The 23,164-nt window shown below is 43.8% G+C and overlaps 2 protein-coding genes across 3 annotated transcripts; one reads left to right on the top strand and one right to left on the bottom strand.

The window, feature by feature from the left end:
* Positions 1–1,013: 1,013 nt before the first annotated feature.
* On the top strand, positions 1,014–17,928 carry snrnp200 (small nuclear ribonucleoprotein 200 (U5)). Its single transcript, XM_056275538.1, has 44 exons — positions 1,014–1,274; positions 1,474–1,637; positions 1,775–1,946; positions 2,056–2,248; positions 2,424–2,479; positions 2,611–2,709; positions 2,834–2,986; positions 3,174–3,273; positions 3,364–3,500; positions 3,614–3,694; positions 4,066–4,239; positions 4,412–4,549; positions 4,678–4,833; positions 4,964–5,134; positions 5,231–5,424; positions 6,373–6,496; positions 6,706–6,855; positions 6,971–7,213; positions 7,306–7,494; positions 7,599–7,796; positions 7,897–8,049; positions 8,156–8,236; positions 8,842–8,925; positions 9,268–9,374; positions 9,496–9,614; positions 9,808–9,962; positions 10,062–10,251; positions 10,339–10,512; positions 11,713–11,873; positions 11,964–12,191; positions 12,539–12,730; positions 12,840–13,018; positions 13,148–13,299; positions 13,382–13,490; positions 13,611–13,719; positions 13,814–14,003; positions 14,134–14,298; positions 14,445–14,566; positions 14,823–14,966; positions 15,076–15,252; positions 15,634–15,794; positions 16,268–16,349; positions 16,437–16,529; positions 16,653–17,928. The coding sequence occupies exons 1-44, from the start codon at positions 1,230–1,232 to the stop codon at positions 16,800–16,802; spliced, it is 6,414 nt and encodes a 2,137-aa protein (XP_056131513.1). The 5' UTR covers positions 1,014–1,229; the 3' UTR covers positions 16,803–17,928.
* On the bottom strand, positions 16,836–23,017 carry ciao1 (cytosolic iron-sulfur assembly component 1). Of its 2 annotated transcripts, XM_056275539.1 has the most exons (8): positions 22,908–23,017; positions 20,865–21,165; positions 20,623–20,771; positions 19,814–19,925; positions 19,574–19,662; positions 19,263–19,455; positions 19,090–19,162; positions 16,836–18,503 (listed from the first exon to the last, which is right to left on the bottom strand). In XM_056275539.1, the coding sequence occupies exons 2-8, from the start codon at positions 20,998–21,000 to the stop codon at positions 18,269–18,271; spliced, it is 987 nt and encodes a 328-aa protein (XP_056131514.1). In that variant the 5' UTR covers positions 21,001–21,165; positions 22,908–23,017; the 3' UTR covers positions 16,836–18,268. The 2 variants fall into 2 exon arrangements, with proteins under 2 accessions (XP_056131514.1, XP_056131515.1); XM_056275540.1 differs by lacking the exon at positions 22,908–23,017 and having other exon boundaries at positions 16,837–18,503; positions 19,090–19,159; positions 20,865–21,261.
* Positions 23,018–23,164: the final 147 nt, after the last annotated feature.

Genomic DNA, 23,164 nt, shown 5'->3' with positions numbered 1-23,164 from the left:
TTGTTCTCTGCATTTAACCCATCCTATTGTATAGGAGCAGTGGTCAGCTGCAGCGCCCGGGGACCAACTCCAGTTCTTTCCATCGCCTTGGTCAGGGACACAGACAGGAGTATTAACCTTAGCATGCATGTCTTTTTCATGGTGGGAGGAAACTGGAGCGCCGGGAGGAGACCCACGCAGACACGAGGAGAACATGCAAACTCCGCACAGAAAGGACCCGGGGACGGCCTGGGGTTGATGATAAGATGAGAGCAGAAGAGGGATTGTCGTATGCTGTAACTGCTAAGAGAATGGACAGAAGCGAAAATGACGAGAGACAAGAAGCTAAGGGGGGCAAGTCAGTCAGGAAGCATGCTGAGTTTTGCTTTTGTAAGGACCAGATGAAGTTTTTGGCCTTTTGGTAATTAACCGTTACTGCTGGCGTAGAAAGAAAATCTGAGAGAATTGATGTAATTGTAGATGCAGCGAGGACATTTCTGGGTGTTGTGGGAGTTTCTGGAGAAGGTGTGCAGCTGCTGAGAGAGGCTTTTAGTCCCCCTCAGAAACCTGTGAAGTAGAGAAGTTACAGCAGAGTGGGAAATGGGTGTGAAGGACTTATTATTATTTTAACTAGTCATTGGAAAAAGGAGAAGAAGAAGGTGATTGGGTGTGGAGGATGAGCAGGGAGGCGTATAAAGCAGCAAAGGGGGCTTTGAAGAGGGTTTTTGAAGAGTGGAAATAATCGCGTTACTAAATAAGGGTCGTGCTGTAGTTCACACTCCGGATCAGTCGGTGGCGGCAATGAGCCCGAAATCTGTTTGCTAACCGCCAATACAATTAAAGGAATAAGAAAAAGACCGCCAATGAGGGCACCGACCGAGCTCAGTTTTCCATCCCACGCTGACCCTTCTTCTTCTCTCGGTTTACTGGCGGACCCCCCCCCCTCCCCTTTGTTTATTAGTCGCTTGGATCTTCGACCCGGAAGCGGAAGCAATTGCGAGGGATTGTTTTATGCTCGTGCGTTAGCCGTGCCGTTCAACGTATCAAACACGCACTTCATTTACGAAACCCAGGGTTCAAGTGATATCGTATGGTAGAGGTCATATTAACAGGTAGGCCAATGCCCCGTACGCTGCCATAAATCACGCAGGGAAAATAACTGACAGTTCGGGGTTGGTTATCGGACTGGACGTCGTTGAGTAAAAGTTCGGCAAACTAGCTAACACAGCTAGCGTTACAGCAAATCCGCCATGGCGGATGTTACTGCACGTAGCTTGCAGTATGAGTACAAAGCGGTGAGTAGTATCACTTGCAATAACGTCACCAAGCAGCATTTTGGCCAGTCGTGCATCTTTTGCTCATTTCCATTTACTTTGCTGGTGTTTGCTTGTCTGGATTTACTGAGGCTGGGTAATATGTACCCCGTTAGGTAGCTGTTAGCATAGTCCTCTACTAACCCACGCTCATCACCCTTTCTTAAACTGTATATGCCAGAACTCAAACTTGGTGTTGCAAGCTGATCGCTCTCTGATTGACCGCACTCGTCGAGATGAGCCTACCGGAGAAGTGCTGTCCCTGGTGGGAAAGCTGGAGGGGACCAAGATGGGTGACAAGTCCCAGAGGACCAAACCTCAAATGCTGGAAGAGAGACGTGCGAAGTCAGTGACACACTACATGCTTGTTACCCTGTAGTGCATGCTGATTCTGCTTAACTCAGAAGTTGCTCCTAAGCTGCTGTTTTAGCTTCTACGATAAAACCTTTGCTTCTCTATATCTTACCCTTTTATCTGTGCAGGAGGAGAAAGCGAGATGAAGACAGGCATGACATCAACAAAATGAAGGGTTTTACCCTTCTATCTGAAGGTATTGATGACATGGTTGGCATTGTGTACAAGCCTAAAACCAAAGAAACCAGAGAGACCTATGAAGTGTTGCTCAGCTTCATCCAGGCGGCCTTGGGAGATCAGGTCAGAAACTGTAGGGCAACTGTTGATGAATGTTTGTTTATAAATAACAGATTCTACTCCCAGTCAGTGACACTGAACGTGTTTTGACAAGACTATAATGTGTCTGCAGCCTCGTGATATTCTTTGTGGAGCGGCTGATGAAGTACTAGCAGTGTTGAAGAATGACAAGATGAGGGATAAGGAGAGACGACGTGAGGTAGAGCAGCTTCTTGGCCCTGCTGATGACACGCGTTACCATGTGCTGGTCAATCTTGGCAAAAAGATCTCTGATTACGGGGGTGATAAAGAGCTACAGAACATGGGTATGTACACAGGATGGAGATATGGAAAGATGTTTTGTGTCCACTTAATGCTTAATTGTTTGCTATGACATTTTCTTTTAATTTTTCAGTCAAACCTCCTTCAATGATTAACAGTCCTGTTACCCCTAAATTCTGTGTCATTATTGCATCAGTATCTGTCAATGCCTCTCCACAGATGACAACATTGATGAAACATATGGTGTGAATGTCCAGTTTGAGTCAGACGAGGAGGTGAGTTTTGTGCTGTTGATTGACTTTTTGCTGAGCTGAGTTATTAACTTCTGTTTCACAGATTTTGCAAAAGAACAAATGGAAATTACAAGGACTAACTTGGTCATACTATTTTGTTAACTACTCTCAAGGAGGGTGATGAGGACCAATTCGGGGAAGTAAGAGATGAACACTCAGATGAGGACAGTGAAGGAGAGGAGGCGGATGTTGGTTGCACTCTTTCAGCAAATGTAAGTCCACTTTCTGAAGCAATTAGCATTTATAAAGGCTAATAAATTGACTAGGCCATTAGAGCAATTTTGAATATGTCCCACACTACACAAGTAATTCGTTCAATACTCTCTTTCTGTCCAGCTTGGTGTCACAGGTGATGTGATGACAGCAAAGAAAAAAGACCTACATCCACGTGACATTGATGCCTTTTGGCTTCAGCGTCAGCTCAGCCGTTTCTATGATGATGCCATTGTCTCCCAAAAGAAAGCAGATGAGGTCTTAGAAATCCTCAAGGTATCTTTTTTTTTTTTAACACTAATACATGAGGTTTTTGTTTTTCTTTATGAGTCTTCAGTCCACTTGACCTTCTGTTCTTGGATGTTGTGTTGCTGTTAAGCCCACTGAGGCAAATTTGTAATTTGTGATATTGGGCTATACAAATAAAACTGATTTGATTTGATTTGATTCTTGTATTCCACAGACTGCCAGTGATGATAGAGAATGTGAGAACCAGTTGGTGTTATTGCTGGGCTTTAACACGTTTGATTTTATCAAAATCCTCCGTCAGCATCGGCGCATGAGTAAGTCCTTTGTTTAAGAAAGCTGTAGTTGTTGTGTATTGGATGTTTTATGCATAGAGTAGATGATTAATTTCTGTTCCTTCCCTATAGTCCAGTATTGTACTATGCTGGCAAGTGCCCAGAGTGAAGCAGAAAAGGAACGGATCATAGGAAAGATGGAGTCTGACGCGGAGCTGTCAAAGATTCTTTACCAGCTGCAGGAGACAGAGAAGGAGGATATTATTCGGGTGTGCACTTCTGTTTTTGGAATTATGTCAATGTTTTAGGTTAATACAAATGGAATAAATTGATTCTTTGTTCAATCAGCAACATCCCAATTAATGACCTATTTTATGTTCAGGAGGAGCGATCTCGCAGGGAGAGAGTGAGGAAGTCTCGTGTAGACAATGACTTGGAGTCAATGGATATTGACCATGGAGAGGTAAATCATATTTTAAAAAATGTCCTAACCCCTTTTTGTAACTTTCATATGCTTATCCTTAATCACTTTGAGCAATACTGTTGAACTGGATCAAATTTTCAAACATTGTATTAGGTTTGTAGAAAATACATTACATATATCTCCACACTGTTTAAAAAAACAAAAGGAAAGCTACATTATCGTTGGCAAGATGTTGGCACATCTTGATGACTTTATTTCAGAAAGACTTTGAAGTGTTTCCATTAACTGAGTGAGAAATCCATTCAGCTATCCAAAAAGAAAAATGTGTTGTAAGCAGCCATATTTTAAAGCTTCTGCTAAAGTTATGGATACAACAGAATTTAAAGTGTGCTCACCTCTTCTTTCACTAGTCAATGGCCCCTCGGCAGCTGTTAGACCTAGAGGACCTGACATTCACCCAGGGCAGCCATTTCATGGCCAACAAGAGGTGCCAACTGCCAGACGGCTCCTTTCGCAAACAGCGCAAAGGCTACGAAGAGGTTCACGTGCCTGCCCTCAAACCTAAACCCTTTGCTGATGATGAGGTTGGTCTGCTGCTGTATGTTTCAAGGCCCAAGTTTTAGCAAAATGGTTTACTTTGCAGTACTAGCTACACATGCAATCAGTTGTGAAGCAGTGGGTTCCTTGGGAGGTTGGTTGTATTCTAAATGCAGCATATCATTATGTTCTAAATGCAGCATATCATTGTGTTGTCAGGTGCTTGTTGCTATTGAGAAGCTTCCAAAGTATGCACACGCTGGCTTTGAAGGATTCAAAACCCTGAATCGCATCCAAAGCAAATTGTTCAAGACAGCCATGGAGACAGATGAGAACTTGCTGGTTTGCGCCCCTACTGTGAGTGAGCTTTATTTACTTATTCATTTTAAAGGCCATCAGATACTCTTTCAAAGCCAACTTGTATAAATCCAGCAGCAAATAACAGCACTACACATAATTTCTCTCCTATAATTTTATGCATGCAGGGAGCTGGTAAGACCAATGTGGCCCTAATGGCTATGCTAAGAGAGATTGGGAAGCACATAAACCTGGATGGAACCATTAACATAGATGACTTCAAAATCATTTATATTGCACCAATGCGCTCGCTGGTACAGGAGATGGTGGGAAGCTTTAGTAAGGTGAGCTTCGACTTTTATCGTTTACAGTTTTGTTAAGTTGCACAAATGCAGAGTGCAACTGCCTCTTCTATTACAAGCATGGAAAATGGCAACATATGTAAAAACTTTTACCATACCTTTCTACACCCAGCGCTTGGCGAGTTACGGCATCACCGTTTCTGAGCTGACAGGAGACCACCAGCTCTGTAAAGAGGAGATCAACGCTACCCAGATTATTGTCTGCACGCCAGAGAAATGGGATATCATCACACGTAAAGGCGGAGAGCGCACTTACACCCAGCTAGTGCGCCTTATTATCATTGTAAGTTCTGAGTACATGGTGCGGTATAAACAGAATTCACGCTTATGTCCTTTAGCATAAAATTGTTATGACAATGAGTTCTCCTATATCGCCCAGGACGAAATCCACCTGCTGCATGATGATCGTGGACCTGTGTTGGAATCCCTAGTGGCAAGGACCATCCGTAACGTAGAGCTAACTCAAGAGGATGTTCGTCTCTTGGGCCTCAGTGCCACACTGCCAAACTACGAAGATGTGGCCACCTGCCTGCGTGTTGACCCGGCTAAGGGACTCTTTTACTTCGACAATAGGTAACAAATAACATGCCATTTGGTGATCAAAATGTATCCAAGGCACTTTAAAAAACCATAACTGTATTAGTATTCAGCATGGGTAGTCCCTGTGGGAATCAAACCTCTAACCCTGGCCGTGGGGCTGCCCAATTATGGAAAAATGTATGATCCTGATTATTTTACTTGAAGCTAGAGTGCGGGACTTGTACATATAAATGCATGCCCATGACATTCAAGCCCTTGCCGAAGGAGTTCACACAATGATGATTAAGCCTACCATCGCCAGGCAAATCTCTCTGTATTTCCCAGTATACCGGCGTTTTAAATTTGGTGTCGTGGCGACATTCCGGCACTGGCGCACCGGAGGTGATGCATAGTGATGTGTTTTACGTCAGTCAGCAACGATTGCTTCGCCAGAGCTGAACTACCATGTGATAAAAGCGTTTGCTTGCCTCTAATCGGCTTGCCTTCAGGGCTTTCTGCCAGAAAGCTCCCGGGTTTGGAAGCTATGGGGCGGAAAGAAAACCTAAGAAGCTTCCAAGAAAAGTGTCAGATGCTCCAGAGAAAAAAAACCTTACAGGTTTCAGGAAACAAAATGTTATTTACTCTTTATTTATTCTTTATTTGTGCATTTGCAATGTATCGTAACAAACACGTTGGGTTTTTCTGTCTTTCCCAACTGTTAACAGCCCATTTCATTTGTTTTTATCGCATTAGTACACATTGTGCACTCAGTTTGAGATTGGTCAGATGTAATGAAAACATTTGATGAGCATGCATGGATTTTCAGATACAATGAAATTATAACTTACAAAATTAATTCTCCCCAAATTACACGACTTAAAATCAATTGTACAGACCTACCTGGCATAGTTGGTGTCATGCTCTACTTACTTAAGACTACAGCTAGTGTTGTTTTTTTTCTTCAAAGGTCTAACCTGTTCACCACCTTTTTATTCTTTGTAGCTTCCGCCCAGTGCCCTTGGAGCAGACCTATGTTGGCATCACAGAAAAGAAGGCCATCAAACGTTTCCAGATCATGAATGAGATTGTCTATGAAAAGATCATGGAGCATGCTGGGAAAAACCAGGTGATTCCTACCTAACGTATTTATCCTAAGTGAACTAATATTTTATATGCAATTTGATGGACGCTCAAGTCCACGGTTTGTTACAGTATACATTTTTATGGCACCAATAAACAAATCTAACCCTCTCTTTGTTGGTGCCATGTCCCTTTGAGCTACAACTTAGTGTAAATAGAGTTGAGGGATTCATCAAGTTCATAACTCTCCAATAGGTGCTGGTATTTGTTCATTCCCGGAAGGAGACGGGTAAGACAGCCAGGGCCATCAGGGACATGTGTCTGGAGAAAGACACTCTGGGGCTTTTCCTCAGGGAGGGTTCTGCATCCACAGAGGTGTTGAGGACTGAGGCGGAGCAGTGCAAGGTAAAATCCGCTCATGTTGGACCTGGCTTCCTCAAACTGCACCAGATGGAAAACATCGAAATAAGATTGCTAGTATATGTTGAGAGTCTTCTGATGCGTGTTCTCACTCTTCCAGAATCTTGAGCTAAAGGATTTGTTGCCCTATGGCTTTGCCATCCACCATGCTGGTATGACCAGAGTGGACCGTACCCTGGTGGAAGATCTGTTTGCTGATCGGCACATCCAAGTTCTGGTGTCTACAGCCACTCTGGCCTGGGGTGTCAATCTGCCAGCACACACTGTCATCATTAAAGGGACTCAGGTGTATAGCCCAGAGAAAGGCAGGTGGACTGAATTAGGGGCCTTGGACATTCTACAGGTCAGCATCAAACAGCTTAATACAAAGCTTCACTACTTTAAAGGCAAAGCTTGTGTTGTGGCCTTGTAGACAAGTGTAAATGATGTTTTCAGATGCTTGGGCGAGCTGGCCGTCCTCAGTATGACACCAAAGGGGAGGGCATTCTCATCACATCCCATGGTGAGCTGCAGTATTACCTGTCTCTGCTTAACCAGCAACTGCCCATAGAAAGCCAGATGGTGAGCAAGCTGCCCGACATGCTCAATGCTGAGATAGTACTTGGCAATGTGCAAAACGTAAAGGTTAGTTGTTTTTATGTAGCAATACTGCATTAAAATTGAACAGTAGTGTGCCAGCGTTTGCAAAAATGGCTGTAACTTCAACTGTTTTCTCCATGCTGTGTCAGGATGCAGTCAATTGGCTTGGCTACACCTACCTGTATGTGCGCATGCTTCGCAACCCCACCCTGTATGGTGTTTCCCATGATGACCGCAGCTCGGATCCTCTGCTGGAGAGGCGCAGGATGGACCTGGTACATACAGCAGGCAACGTCCTGGACAAGAACAGTCTGGTCAAATATGACAAGAGGACTGGCTGCTTCCAGGTATGCACGGTTACCACTTTGATATATGTAATTATTTGTCCCCTCCATCTCTGATTCTGATATAGAAATTAGTTTACATTTGTTTTATTCTCTCTTGAAGGTTACAGACCTTGGGCGTATTGCCAGTCACTTCTACATCACTCATGACTCAATTCAAACATACAACCAGCTGCTGAAGCCCACGCTCAGCGAGATCGAGCTCTTCCGTGTGTTCTCTCTCTCCTCAGAGTTTAGGAACATCACTGTGAGAGAGGTATGGCCAATTCTCAACATTTGGGGGGATTTTGTTTAACCCCCACTGAAACACAGACAAATACACTAATTTTTAATTTAAATAGACACGATGCTATGTCTTTTAGGAGGAAAAGCTGGAGCTTCAGAAGCTACTGGAGAGGGTTCCTATTCCAGTGAAGGAAAGCATCGAGGAACCCAGTGCTAAGGTATTAGTAATGACCAGTGGTAATGTTAATGAGTGAAGCTATGTTTTCATCCAGATGTGTATATTTTAAGTGAGTTTTTGAAAGGTTAACTAAAGAAAATGCCAATCATTGTGTTTACGTCAACTTGTGTTGTGCAAATAAAAAACCTCCCTGAGCACAGGGAGCAACAAGATTATATCTTTGCAAGTCCTCATAAATTAATATCAGCTGTACCTGGTCATATTCCATGCAGTTCAAAGATGAGGAAATTGCATTGGGCAGTATTATAATGGCTTAAGCAGTCATCTTTATCACATTTTCTCCTTATCAGCACATAAACCTTTCTACCTCCACCAAGCAAAAAGTGTTTTTACTATATGTAGGATTTTTTTTAAAGTTTGGATTTCCTATTCAGTGTTTCTTTTTCACAACTTGGAAATTTGCATAAAATTTGCTGATGGATGAATAGTTTGAGATTGTATCATTTATCCAGATTGAGATCATAATTATTCAAAACTGCTAATGATTAAGGTACACTTTGAAATGTGCATTGCAATTTTTACTGTTAACAGTCAAAACCCAGTGATGAGAAATATATCTATCTCTGCTTAATGTTGCCATTGCAGATCAATGTTCTGCTCCAGGCATATATCTCTCAGCTCAAACTGGAGGGCTTTGCGCTGATGGCTGACATGGTGTATGTTACACAGGTAAGACAGGATTTATAGCATCTAGGTCCTCATTACTATGATGTCAGCTAGTATCAAATTCCACCAAAGTTACTCCACAGGTTTGTCTTTTTAAAGTGACTTTTTTCTTTTTTTAATGTCACATTTTCTCCATTATGAATTCCAAGGTGTGAGCTCTTCACATCCAAGACAATGCATTTGAAAAGAAAAAACGACACTGAAATTAAATGGAATACAGCTTAAACTGAAAAAAATTCATAAAACGAGTACATTTAACTTTGAAAGAAAAAAAAAGATTTTGTTCAAAGTTGCCTTTTTTAAGCAAATGGTCTCGAAGCTAACGTCGCCCCTTTTCGTCACCAGAGTGCTGGAAGACTGATGCGGGCCATATTTGAGATTGTGCTGAACAGGGGCTGGGCTCAACTTACAGACAAGACCATGAATCTCTGTAAAATGATCGACAAGAGGATGTCAGTAGTTTCTGCTATCTTTCTTAAATTATAGAGGCTCGGCTTTCACAGTACTTAAGCACAAATTGCCAGGTCTCCCTTTGCAAAGGTAAGCTTAACATTTTCTCTTTATTCCCCTCAGGTGGCAGTCCATGTCTCCTCTGCGGCAGTTCAAAAAACTGCCAGAGGAAGTGATAAAAAAGATAGAAAAGAAAAACTTTCCTTTTGAACGCCTCTATGACCTCAACCACAATGAGATTGGTAAGTTTTCATGTTACTTTCCATCATAGAGCAATTTTATTCTTTGAAATTGTTCAAATATTTGTCAATTTTTTCTATTTCATCCCACATCACTGTACAATTAACACTGTGGTACCGAAGGCAGAATGATGGTGCTGAGATAGTCTTAATCCCAATTTTAGGTAGTAATTACAAGTTATTTCTCTGTCTTCAGGCGAGCTGATCCGTATGCCAAAAATGGGGAAGACGATCCACAAATATGTCCACCAGTTCCCGAAGCTGGACTTGGCTGTTCACTTGCAGCCTATCACCCGCTCTACACTGAAAGTGGAGCTCACCATCACTCCTGACTTCCAGTGGGATGACAAGGTCAGTTAAAATCTACTTAGATCCAGCCAGAAGTAACCCAATATGCAGCGCACTAGCTGTGTACTTTTCTCGGACCCTGACACACTGTTGTTCATTTAGATTCATGGCTCATCAGAGGCCTTCTGGATACTGGTTGAGGATGTGGACAGTGAGGTCATCCTTCACCATGAGTACTTCCTACTCAAAGCCAAGTACGCCCAGGATGAACACCTGGTCACTTTTTTTGTCCCAGTTTTCGAGCCTCTGCCACCACAGTATTTCATCCGTGTAGCCTCAGACCGCTGGCTCTGTAAGTATTTTGCCCTAAATGTGTGTTGAAAAAGTTGTATAACACACGTAACCATAAGTGTTGCTAATATATATGCTTTGTTCTCAGCCTGTGAGACCCAGCTTCCAGTGTCTTTCCGTCACCTGATCCTACCAGAGAAGTACCCCCCGCCCACTGAGCTGCTCGACCTGCAGCCCCTGCCTGTAACAGCTCTCAGGAACTCTGCCTTTGAGACCCTCTACCAGAACAAGTTCCCCTTTTTCAATCCCATCCAGACACAAGGTAAGTTACCAAAAAAAACCCAACTCAGAACCAGCCAGACTGTTCTCACAAACTATCTTTTTGTTTGTTGGAATGGAGATTTTCTCTGTCATAGAGACCCTTCTGCAAAGACATTCACCCGCGGTGGGTCTTAATGTTAATACCTGATCATTGGTTAGATCTCAGCTTTACAAGGGACACAGTGTTCAGAGATAGACAGGGCATAAATTCAGTTGCTTTCATAATTTTTCCTGACAGATTACTAAGGCCTTGTTCAGACTGCCAGCCCAAATTCGTTTTTTGGCATATCCAGATTGTATCCAGATTGATTTTAAATAATCTGGACAGCAAAAAAAAACCACATGAAATGCAATTTTAGCAAATCGGATCTAAACCAAATTTGGGGGTGGTTTGAAATGGAATTCCAATTGGATTTCTACAGATGCATCTCTGGATGCTCAAATCGAATTTCAAACTGTCTTGCGTCACTCGCAACACGACACAACGATGATGTCAAATCCAGAGTGCCTGCCATGACTGCAGCATGGAACATCGAAATGTATACCAGCCTGCTTTGCCGCTGAGTTTGTCTGGTGTGACGGAGGAGTTTTCCGCTACGACTTGACAGCGCAATTGTTTGAAGGGTGAGATGATGGCACTCCATTGCTCATGCTTCCACATTTGTAAACCGCGTCACCAGCATACATATTTACTCACACCTACCAGCAACCCATGCAGATAGGTTGGTGATGTCTGGACACACAAGTCAGATCAAGTCAAGTCGACCATATTTGTATAGCCCAATATCATACATTACAAATTTGCTTCAGGGGGCTTTACAGCAATAAAACATCCTGTCCTTAGACCCTTGCATCGGATAAGGAACAACTCCCTAAAACAAACTCTGAACAGGGAGAAAAAGAGGAAGAAACCTCAGGGAGAGCAACAGAGGAGGGCTCTCTCTTCCAAGACGGACAGACGTGCAGTGGATATTGTGTGTACAGAATAAAGCATTTATAGAATACAACATACAAAGAGGATAACAGAATTATAATGGAATTATGAGCACTGATCACTTGAAAATAACAGTGCAGTCTGTCTTAAAGATTTGATTTGAGACACAAATCTGATTTGCCTGCAGTCTGAACAAGGCCTAAGAGATTCACTGTGATCTCTTCATGTTGTTTACTTGAGCGAAGTGGTTTGTGTCTCTTCCTCCAGTGTTTAATGCAGTGTACAACAGTGATGACAACGTGTTTGTGGGAGCTCCCACCGGGAGTGGGAAAACAATTTGCGCAGAGTTTGCCATCCTGAGGATGCTGCTGCACAATGCAGAGGGCCGCTGTGTCTATATCACCCCTATGGAGGCCCTGGCTGAGCAGGTACTGAGTGATTTGAGAAGTGTTCTTATCAAAACTCAACTTCCACGTCTTACCTCATCACTGATTATGATTCATTACGTCATTGTCTAGGTGTTTATTGACTGGCACCAGAAGTTCCAGGATATCCTGAACAAGAAGGTGGTGCTGCTAACTGGAGAGACTAGCACAGATCTGAAGCTGCTGGGGAAAGGGGACATCATCGTCAGCACCCCTGACAAATGGGACATCCTGTCTCGCCGCTGGAAACAGAGAAAGAACGTCCAGAACGTCAGCCTCTTCATTGTGGATGAGACGCACCTCATTGGAGGAGAGAACGGAGTAAGATTATGACTATACTTTGTGCTGATTCACAACAGTTCTGTATATCATAAAACTGTGACAGTAACTTGTGAATTGTCTTTATGCATGCTCAATAAATCCAGGTAAGAAAATCAAAGAAAGTTGAATCAGTCCATCTGGACACAACTTTTTTGAGAGAAATGTTTCATCACTCATCTAACAGACCTCTTCAGTCTCCAAACTGAAGACAGAGACTAAAGAGGTCACTTAGATGAGTGATGAAACATTTCTCTCAATAAACTTTATGTCCAGGTGGACTGATTCAACTTGCTTTGATTAACGTGTAGATTGTACATACAAATAAGTCCACACTTTCTCTTTGTTAGCCTGTGCTGGAGGTCATCTGCTCCAGGATGAGGTACATCTCCTCTCAGATTGAACGCCCCATCCGTATCGTGGCCCTCAGCTCATCTTTGTCCAATGCCAAAGATGTGGCCCACTGGCTGGGCTGCAGCACAACGGCCACCTTCAACTTCCACCCTAACGTCCGGCCAGTGCCTTTGGAGTTGCACATCCAGGTTGGGCAAATGCCACTTGCTATGCCATAAATAATAAGGATTCAACAATAAAAAGAAAAGAAAAAAATACTCCTCACTTTTTTAAAAGCCTCCTTTCTCTTATTTTTAGGGCTTCAATGTGAGTCATACACAGACCCGCCTGCTGTCTATGGCTAAGCCAGTATATCACGCCATCATGAAGCACTCTCCCTCCAAACCAGCCGTGGTGTTCGTCCCATCTCGCAGACAGACCCGCCTCACAGCCATCGACATCCTTACCTTTTGTGCTGCTGATGTGGTCCCTCAAAGGTTAGTCATAACTGTAAACATGCCTGTGGAATAAGACTTCAATCTGACAGCTGAAGGTTGAACTGATCATCCCTTTACTGTCTTTATGCCAATAATTAATTGTGAATCGCTGTTTTGGTCCATTTCTAGGTTTTTGCATTGCAACGAGAAGGACCTGACTCCATTCCTGGACAAAATAACTGATGCAACCCTAAAGGAGACTCTTGCCAATGGGGTGGGCTACCTGCACGAGGGCTTGTCCACAACTGAACGCAAAATAGTGGAGCAGCTCTTCAACTCTGGTAAGATTCACTAGCTCCCTCCAGCTGCAGCAGGAAAGTCTTTGAAGGTGTTGAGGTTAACATGTCTCCTCATTCTTAACAGGTGCAGTCCAGGTGGTGGTGGCCTCCCGTTCACTCTGCTGGGGCACCAATATCTCTGCGCACCTTGTCATTGTTATGGACACCCAGTACTACAATGGCAAAATACATGCGTATGTTTTCCCACCACTCATAAACCTGTATTGGATTCAGAGGAACCTTACTGTGTATAATACTTTCATATCAAGTACATACATTGTGTTGGTGACATTCTCCTCTCTGTTTTTGTGCAGATATGTGGACTATCCTATATATGATGTTCTCCAGATGGTAGGCAAGGCAAATAGACCAATGCTGGATGACGAGGGACGTTGTGTCATCATGTGCCAGGGCTCCAAGAAGGTAGCAGACACCCTTGTCTCTCTTAATTTAATTTCTAACCAGGTTTTATATGTGTAATTGGATACAATAAGCAGGACTCTTCCTTTCAAATCAGGATTTCTTCAAGAAGTTCCTGTATGAGCCTCTGCCGGTAGAGTCCCATTTGGATCACTGTCTCCACGACCACTTCAATGCTGAGATCGTCACCAAGACTGTGGAGAACAAACAGGATGCTGTGGACTACCTGACCTGGACATTCCTCTACCGTCGCATGACCCAGAACCCCAACTACTACAATCTGCAAGGTCAGCCACTGCACATGCTATGATAAAGAAAAGGCGTAGTCAGAGAAACATTTCAGGTGTAGCATTTTGTGCAGTATGCTCTCAAGATTGGTGACAAGTCACCTATTTCTGTCTTTTTGTGCTCCTTCAGGCATGTCCCATCGTCACCTGTCGGACCACCTGTCCGAATTGGTTGAGAACACGCTACATGACTTGGAACAGTCCAAGTGCATCAGCATTGAGGATGAGATGGATGTGGCACCGCTCAATTTGGGCATGATTGCAGCCTACTACTACATCAACTACACTACCATTGGTTTGTGCCAAAACCACCATGCTTATCATTCATTGAGTAACTGTTTTCAGTGCCAACCTTGATTGTTAGAGTAGAATTTATATTAAAAGGCACCAGTTCCTTCACTCACACATAACTTAGAGTTTTTGTGTTTGTGTGTATGGCAGAATTGTTCAGCATGTCTTTGAACGCCAAGACAAAGATTCGTGGATTGATTGAGATAATCTCCAATGCTGCGGAGTACAAGAACATTCCCATCAGACACCATGAGGATGCCCTACTTCGACAGGTAAACAAGCTACAATGACATAAATGTTAATATCATATTTGAGCAGGACAATTTTCGTTTTATTTCCCTTTTATAATCCATTATTTTAATTTTACATTAATATATTGTGGCCCATTTTATTAGTTTTATTTTTGTCTTTAATTTGTGAAGCACTTTGTAAACTGCTTTCAAAAGCGGTAAATAAATAATTTTGTAGACATACAGATACTATTCTGCCTTGAATTGAATTGGTTGGAACATCTCCTTTCTGTTTCAGCTGGCCCAAAAGGTGCCCCATAAACTAAACAACCCCAAGTTCAACGATCCTCACGTAAAGACTAACCTGCTGCTGCAGGCACATCTGTCCAGAATGCAGCTTAGTGCTGAGCTCCAGTCAGACACTGAGGAGATCCTTAGCAAGGTGAGGATGCCTGAGGATCTGATAATCTGGCAATACGAAGGGTTGATCTGTATCCAGATTTGATCCTACAATATGTGGTAAATGTTTTGTGTGTATATGCCGTTGGTAGGCAGTCCGTCTGATCCAGGCCTGTGTTGACGTGCTGTCCAGCAATGGCTGGCTGAGTCCTGCTTTGGCAGCTATGGAGTTGGCCCAGATGGTGACCCAGGCCATGTGGTCTAAGGACTCTTATCTGAAACAGCTGCCCTTCTTTACTTCTGAGCACATCAAGCGCTGCACGGATAAGGTGAAATTAATTATTCATTATGCTGAATATATGCTTCAGAATCTTAACTAGCTTCATTATAGGTATACACAGGATCCAGGTGACCCTACATGTAGGCATGGATACCTGCTTGTAGGATACAGCTCATTAATCTATAGTGTTAAGGATCTCTGTGTGCTTGTTGTCATTGCCAAGTTATTAATTTGACCATACTGTGGTCTTGGCAGCAGACACAAATGTTTATCCAGATATATCATGGAAGCCTTACGCATATAAAGTAGATGTGTAAATATGGTTTGATGACTATATAAAAATGCCAGGAAAAGACTTAGCGTGTTCCTAGCCCCACCTTTTTACAGTTGTTTGAAACCAAGCGTCTTTTCCCCTGTTTCTCTTCATTAGGGTGTGGAGAGTATCTTTGACATCATGGAGATGGAGGATGAAGATCGGAGTGCCCTGCTGCAACTCTCGGATGCCCAGATGGCTGACGTGGCTCGCTTCTGTAACCGCTACCCCAATATCGAACTATCTTATGAGGTGGTGGAGAAGGACAACATCAAGAGGTATTCAAAATTAATTCTGTCAGCAGCAGAGAAAATTATGTTCGAATAACTGGTGAAAATATGTAGTAACAATGTAAAAAAAAAATTGCAAGAATGTCACGTAAAAAAAAATGAATTAAGTTCAAACAACTGCCTGGTGATCACTGATAATTTCTATATCGAGCCAAGTCAAGCCAATTTTAGTTGTATAGCCCATTATCTCAAATTACAAATTTGCCTCAGGGGGTTTTACAGCAATACAACATGTTGTCCTTAGACCCTTGCATCGGATAAGGAAGAACTCCCTAAAAAAAAAAAAAAAACTTAAACAGAGAGGGGAAAAAGGAAGTGAATGTGTTTTCATTTTTGAGGCCACATGTGAAAACTGGAGATTTGTTTTGATGGAACTTGCTGGTTAAAATGCAAATGAGACCTATCTGGCCACAGGTTGGATTGCAGGCACGTGTTAAAAGTGTTTTCATGTTTATTTATAGTGGTGGTCCAGTTCTGGTTCAGGTTCAGCTAGAAAGAGAGGAAGAGGTGACTGGGCCTGTTATTGCACCTCTCTTCCCCCAAGTAAGTATCAATTATATCTATGTATTCAATTTTCATAATTGTATTTCAGTCATTTTTAATTGCCCTCTCGTGAATTTTGTGCTCTAGAAACGTGAGGAGGGCTGGTGGGTGGTGATTGGAGACCCCAAGTCAAACAGCCTCATCTCCATCAAAAGGCTAACTCTTCAACAGAAAGCAAAGGTCAGTCGGTCATCCCAAATAATGAGCTTTTATAGTCAATCTCTGTGGCAACTGGTTTAGTACAAAAATGCTGAAATCATTGGAGGCCTAACCCTGTGAATTGGTCATGCTACCCTACTACAGGTCAAGCTGGACTTTGTTGCACCAGTGATGGGTGTACACAACTACACCCTGTACTTCATGAGTGACGCCTACATGGGCTGTGACCAGGAGTACAAGTTCAGTGTGGATGTGAAAGAAGCTGACAGTGACAACGACAGTGATTCAGACTGATCAGATCATTGAAGCCTTCGAACATGTTGCTCAAGTCATAAGTTGGCTCAGAGTTTTTCTGTACATATTAAACTAAATTCACTTGTTTTTAAGTATGCCAGCGTCTTCCCTGCGTTTGTTACTAAAAAACAAGGGCACTTCTATGAGTTGTCAGTCAAGTTGTCATATTTCCAATTTCCACCAGTCCAGAATCATGTATAGGATCTGTTAGTTCACATTAAGATGTTTCAGTGGTACATTGGAAAGTCTGCTTGTCATTGTGATACTGTTATTAAAGCCCCAAACTGAGCTTTTTTTTATTATTAATTAATATTCTTTAAAAAAAAATATTTGAAATTGTTCCAATCTTCAAACAATTCCCTTAGGAGTTATCACAAACTTCTCCAGCATTCACACAGTGGTAACAACAGTATATTTCAATCCATGCATTGAATTTAGTCTTATGAAAGGGGTATTTTACGGATTTTTTTTTTTTTTAGATTATTTTCCACCTTTGACAGTGATGGGCGGCACGGTGGCGCAGTGGTTAGCGCAGTCGCCTCACAGCAAGAAAGTCCTAGGTTCGAGCCCCGGGGCAGTCCAACCTTGGGGGTCGTCCTGGGTTGTATGGAGTTTGCATGTTTTTCCTCCCACAGTCCAGAGACATGTAGGTCAGGTGAATCGGCCATACTAAATTGTCCCGAGGTGTGACTTTGTGTGTGTGTGGGCCCTGTGATAGACTGGCGGCCTGTCCAGGGTGTCTCCCCGCCTGCCGCCCAATGACTGCTGGGATAGGCTCCAGCATCCCCGCAGCCCTGAGCAGGATAAATGGGTTGGATAATGGATGGATTTGACAGTGATAGTAGAAAGACAGGGGAGAGGGGATGACATGGAGCAAAGAGCCCGAGCCAGATTCGAACCCAGGCTGCTGTTGTAAGGTCTCTCCTTATGTGGTACGCGCTCTCCCAGGTGAGCCACCAGGGCGCCCCCTATTTTACTGATTCTGTGTTGTGAAGTTTAATGAAAAATTGTCAACCTTATATCCGTGGCTGTAAGACTTTCGTTATTAAATGTACTTGTTGGACTGGTCTAGAATTTTATAGAGCAGTTTGCCATGGATATTTTTTCCAATAAAGAATCAAAATTCTGTTGTGAGTTCTCAAAATGGTTATTTACTGTTCTGAGAATAGTGAACAGGATGCTGTTTATTGAATACTTTTAAAACATTTTCACAAATTGACTAAATTGCATTATAAAAATACGCAGGTTCATGGAAGCACAAGGCTTGATAAGAAGCATATTCATTTTAGAGGTGAGCATTGGAGCTTTACAGACATTGGTGACCTGACCTTTTCCAAATATCAAATCTTTTGTATGAGAAGTAATGGACAAAATTAATACTAAGCAATTTCAGTCCTACGTACATCCAAACGTAACCAGCTGCACTGATAGAGTCTTGAGTGAAAGGTGAGGCGTGGTAATTGTGTTTAGTTCTCCTCTTGATAGCTCCATATTGCAATATCTCCGCTATCACTGCAGGAGGCCAGGAGCCCCGCCTCCTTTGGATTCCAGGCTACACAGTTGACATCTTGGCTGTGGGCCTTAGGTACGTGGGCAACCAGGGAGAATACAGGGCTGTCTGGGTCAGCTGTCTCATCCTCCTTAAACACACGTACTCCATCATCACCGCAGGCTGTTGCCAGGACACTAGTTAGTTGACACCTGAGCATAAATGGGCATAAGGGTCAGGGGTTAATTTACCAAAGTGACTTCATACGATATCTGGTCAGTGTAGACCCATGAATATCCCTGCAGGGGATGGTGAAACACTTTGGCCATACTGCTGTATAAATAGGTTTACTGAAGTTTAGGATTTCACTTCAAAAATTATCGTCTAAAGCAGGGGTGGACAATCTTATGCACAAAGGGCCGGTGTGGGTGCAGGTCTTTGTTCCAACCAAGCAGTTACACACCTGCGTCTCCTAATCAAGTTCCTCAGCAAAGACTCTACTGGTTGATTAGTGGGATCAGGTGTGTAACTGCTTGGTTGGAACAAAAACCTGCACCCACACCGGTCCTTTCTGGAGAAGATTCCACCCCTACTCTAAAGCATACCACTAAGTCATCCCCTACTGCAGGGAAAAAGTGAAAAGACATTTGTGATTTCCATTTGGGGTGTGGTGCCAATTTATCTGTCCTGAATTAATTAGACCGATACAGGGCAGCAGCTCTGCATCCCCACCTCACCACAGCATAACTTTAAATGGAAGTGATTAGAAAAGTCATTCAACCGGTAGACGGGTCTCACCAAGCGACATCGTATACTGCTCGTCCATGGAATCCTGACAGAGTGCAAATGCATTTCCAGGGTATGTCTCCTGCTGAACGAGGACAGAAATGAACAGTTAAGATGAAATACTACACCCGCCTCTTTCTGATTAACCGTCCACACGGAATTTTACAAAACAAATCCCTGTCTACCTCCATTCGGGTATCCTTTCCAAATCTTCACTGTGCGGTCATCACTGCAGGAGGCCATTCTCTGTCCAGTTGGGTCAAAGGACAAACTCCAGACTGTGGATGTGTGTCCTTCCAAGGTGGCACTGCACTCCCAGTCATCATCCACTTCTTTATAGATACAAATGTTGTTGTCGTAGCTGGCTGAGGCCAGAAGCTGCAAGAGTAAGTAAAGTAAGGAATGCATAGGAGCTGAGAAGGTACACTGGGCATAACAGAATTGCTTTGGGGTGACATGTGAGCATCACTTAGGTGTATGGAGTAGACGGACATACCTCCTGTGTAGGATGCCACACTATGTGCTTGACATCTTGCGTGTGAGAATTCACAACAGTGACACACTCGTACTCATCCTCCTCATCCACTGTGAAAGACAAAAGGAGGAGACCGTTTCAGATTCCACTGTAGGATGAATAGGCACACCTTTTAACGAGGTACACATAAAGTGAACGATGGCCAGTGTCTTTCTGTGAACACAGAGGACACTTCTGAATTCGTGACAGTCGAACGCTGACCTTCCCAAATCCAGACACTCTTGTCTCGGCTACACGTTGCCAGCAAATTCCCTGAGGGTGCCCAGGCCACACATTTGACCTCATTTTCATGTCCTTCCAACACAGTCAAAGACTGAAAGCAAAAATCAAAAACAGAGATAGATCTGTCACAAAAAAAAAGAAGTCACGAAATCTGAACATGCCGAGCCATTTCTGGTAGCTGTGTCTCTGCACTGCGGTTGATTTAATAACGGGCAAACTTGTTTCAGACAGCAAACGCACCGCACCTTGTAGAACCTGATAATGTAATAAATTCCCAATAATGTAATAACCCCGATAATGTAATAAAAATCTGCTCTTGAGTCCATTGAAAATGCAGTAAAACCTGATAATGTAATAACTTCCCGATAATGTAATAAAGTGCATTTCCCAATAATGTAATAAACTTTTTACCAATCATGTAATAATGTGTCACATCAACGGGGCGTTGTTACATTATCAGGTTAGCCTTCATTTCCCTGGTCCTGATAATGTAATAATTCCCCAATATTGTAGTAATTTAACAGCAGACCACCCATAAATGGATTCAAGTGGCGATACTGTTTAAGCAACGCAAGCTCGAGAGGTCTGGCGCCACCGACAGGTCAAAGTTGGACATGCGCGAATGTCCTCAAAGCTACCTCCAAGCTACTTCCACACACGTGTTTTTTCTCAGTTGGATCATTTATTACATTATCAGGAAGTTATTACATTATCGGGGGGGGGGTTATTACATTATCAGGAAGTTATTACATTATCGGGGGTTTATTACATTATCGGGTTCTACGCACCTCAAAGTCGTGATTCTTCTTTTTCCAGATGGTCGTGGTCGCGTCGAAGCTGGCAGAGGCGAGGTAGTTCCCGCAGGGGGACCACGCCACCTTCCGGACGGTGCGCTGGTGTCCATCCTGGAGGACGCTCTTGCATTTCCAAGATCCGTCTGAAAACAAAAGAAGAAGAAAAACGCGGAAGTCGGCCGAAAAGCTTCTTAACGCACAGCCTTGTTATAAACGGAACCTCGGCTTCCTCTTACCTTCTCTCCCCCATATCCGGATGGCGCGGTCGCCGCCGCATGAAGCTAGCAGGGTCCCCGCGGGGTTCCACGCTACGTACCAGCACCGAGCGTCCGGGTGGCCGCCGAACCTCTGGTCGAGCGTCAGGCTGTTCATTATCTCCCGCGACGAGCTCAGCTGCTGGCCGACTTAGCCGCGCCTATGTCCGCTAGCAGTGCGGCGGTACTGCCGATGCCCGACACCTGACCGTAACGCTACGCAATTTCGCAGAATTCAGCGGTGTGTCCTACGGCGGGGTGGACCACTTGACGCAAGCGGGTTCTGCAAAAAAACAAAGAATAAACAAATCTGTTCCCTTGCTTTCCTTGCTTTGTTTTTACCCGTCGAACGATGTTAGCGCTAACTCCCTCTCCTCGCTTTTACTTGTTTTTTTTGCGTTTTAACGACGGTTGTCATCTAGCATTAAAAGCGCATTATCGCCCCCTGCTGATCCGGATGATGAATCGCAGTAGTCACTGTCTGCGGGGTGGCGTTGCCGGTTTGATCCTCGGCTCCTTTGCGACAATGTCGAAGTGTCCTTGAGAAGCAGAATCACGTTTTATTGGCCATGTGCACTACATGGGATGTGACTCGGGTTTCGTGGCTCTCTCAATGTGCTTAATATAGTGTAGCGAATTCGGGGGACAACGCAGCCACAGGAACTGCCGCGGCCGGGAAGCGAACCCGTATCGCCCGCTCCGCAGGAGACACCGCTAACCGCTCGACTAAAGGGTCAGACCCGCCAGCCAGCGGCCAGCGTGTCTACTTATCCATGCACGTTACAATAGTACAGCAACACTACAACACAACAATCGTCAGATATATACACAAGGATTGACTTATACAGGCGAAGTAAGAGGCGGTAAGGTGCAATGGTGCAGAGAATATATCAGAGATGCTGAAATGTAGGTAGATGGTAGCAGGTAGATGGACATGGCAGGGTGTACCAGTATACGTACAACAGCATGTAAAAAATGGTTGGATTTATTGACAGCGTTAAGCAATCTTGTTGAGCAAGACACCTGACCTCTAACTGGCCCCGATGAGCTGGCTGTTATCTTGCATGGTGGTTTGAGTGGCTGTCGCAGCTAGAAACTGTGGTACTTCTACTTGTATTGAATCTTGCAACTATACACACACACACACACACACACATATTGTAGCGAATTTGGGGGACAACGCAACCACAGGAAGTGCCGCGGCCGGGAAGCGAACCCTTATCGCCTGCACCGCAGGAGACATCGCTAACCGCTCGACTGAAAGGTCAAACCCGCCAGCCAGCGGCCAGCGTGTCTACTTATCCATGCACGTTACAATATATAACTGGATATACCTTCTTTATACTCCCCGGATGTCTTTTTTATTAATTGTGTAACCGGTTATTTTCTTGCCCGGTGCGGGATTCGATACGGGTGTACTGCACCACAAGGAGACATCACTAACCGCTCGGCTAAAGGGTCAGACCCGCTAGCTAGGGGCTAACGTGTCTTATCAGTAGTTTACAATTGTATTGCAGCGATGATCCATGCACGCTACAGTATTGGTTTTTTTTATTCTCATTTTATTTTGGGGTTCATTTCTCTTACTGCACAGTTTTTGAGTTACCAAAAAAACTCATTTCAATGCTTATTGTACTTGTACATGAAGTATATGACAAAGAAATCTTTGAATCTTGAAAAGCGTCAGCGATCCATTATCCAGCCATGTTGCTTTCCTGTACTTTTCCCCACTCTGTGCACTGTCACGGCCGTGGAATCTAACCGCTATCTCACCTTTTCTATTGTAACGTGCATGGATAAGAAGACACGCTGGTCGCTGGATCTGCTTTAGTCTAGCGGTTAGCGATGCCTCCTGCGGTGCGGGCGATACGGGTTCGCTTCCCGGCCGCGGCACTTCCTGTGGTTGCGTTGTCCCCTGCTACACTATGTTATAATTTAGACTAGTCTCCCTCCTGTTCTGTTAAAAAACAAACAAACAAACAAACAAAACAACTTTTCTTCAGTGTATCTTCTTCGTATGCTTACTCTTGTTAGGTTCCCCGTACTGCTGGGTACTCTCACTTTTCATACTCGGTCCTCCGACACGCAAGAATAGCGGTGAACTTGATGCCCCTCCCTTTAATGACGCGTTTGCCTCCCTTGATGCCCCTCCTTTAATGACGCGTTTGCCTCCCTTGATGCCCCCCCCCCTTTAATGACGCGTTTGCCTCCCTTGATGCCCCCCCTTTAATGATGTGTTTGCCCCCCTTTAACGACGCGTTTGGACCCCCTCGTTTGGTCAA

This window comes from Lampris incognitus, chromosome 1 (genome assembly GCF_029633865.1).
Source record: "Lampris incognitus isolate fLamInc1 chromosome 1, fLamInc1.hap2, whole genome shotgun sequence".
In the NCBI taxonomy this organism is placed as follows: Eukaryota; Metazoa; Chordata; class Actinopteri; order Lampriformes; family Lampridae; genus Lampris; species Lampris incognitus.
This window is presented reverse-complemented; position numbering and strand designations above follow the sequence as displayed.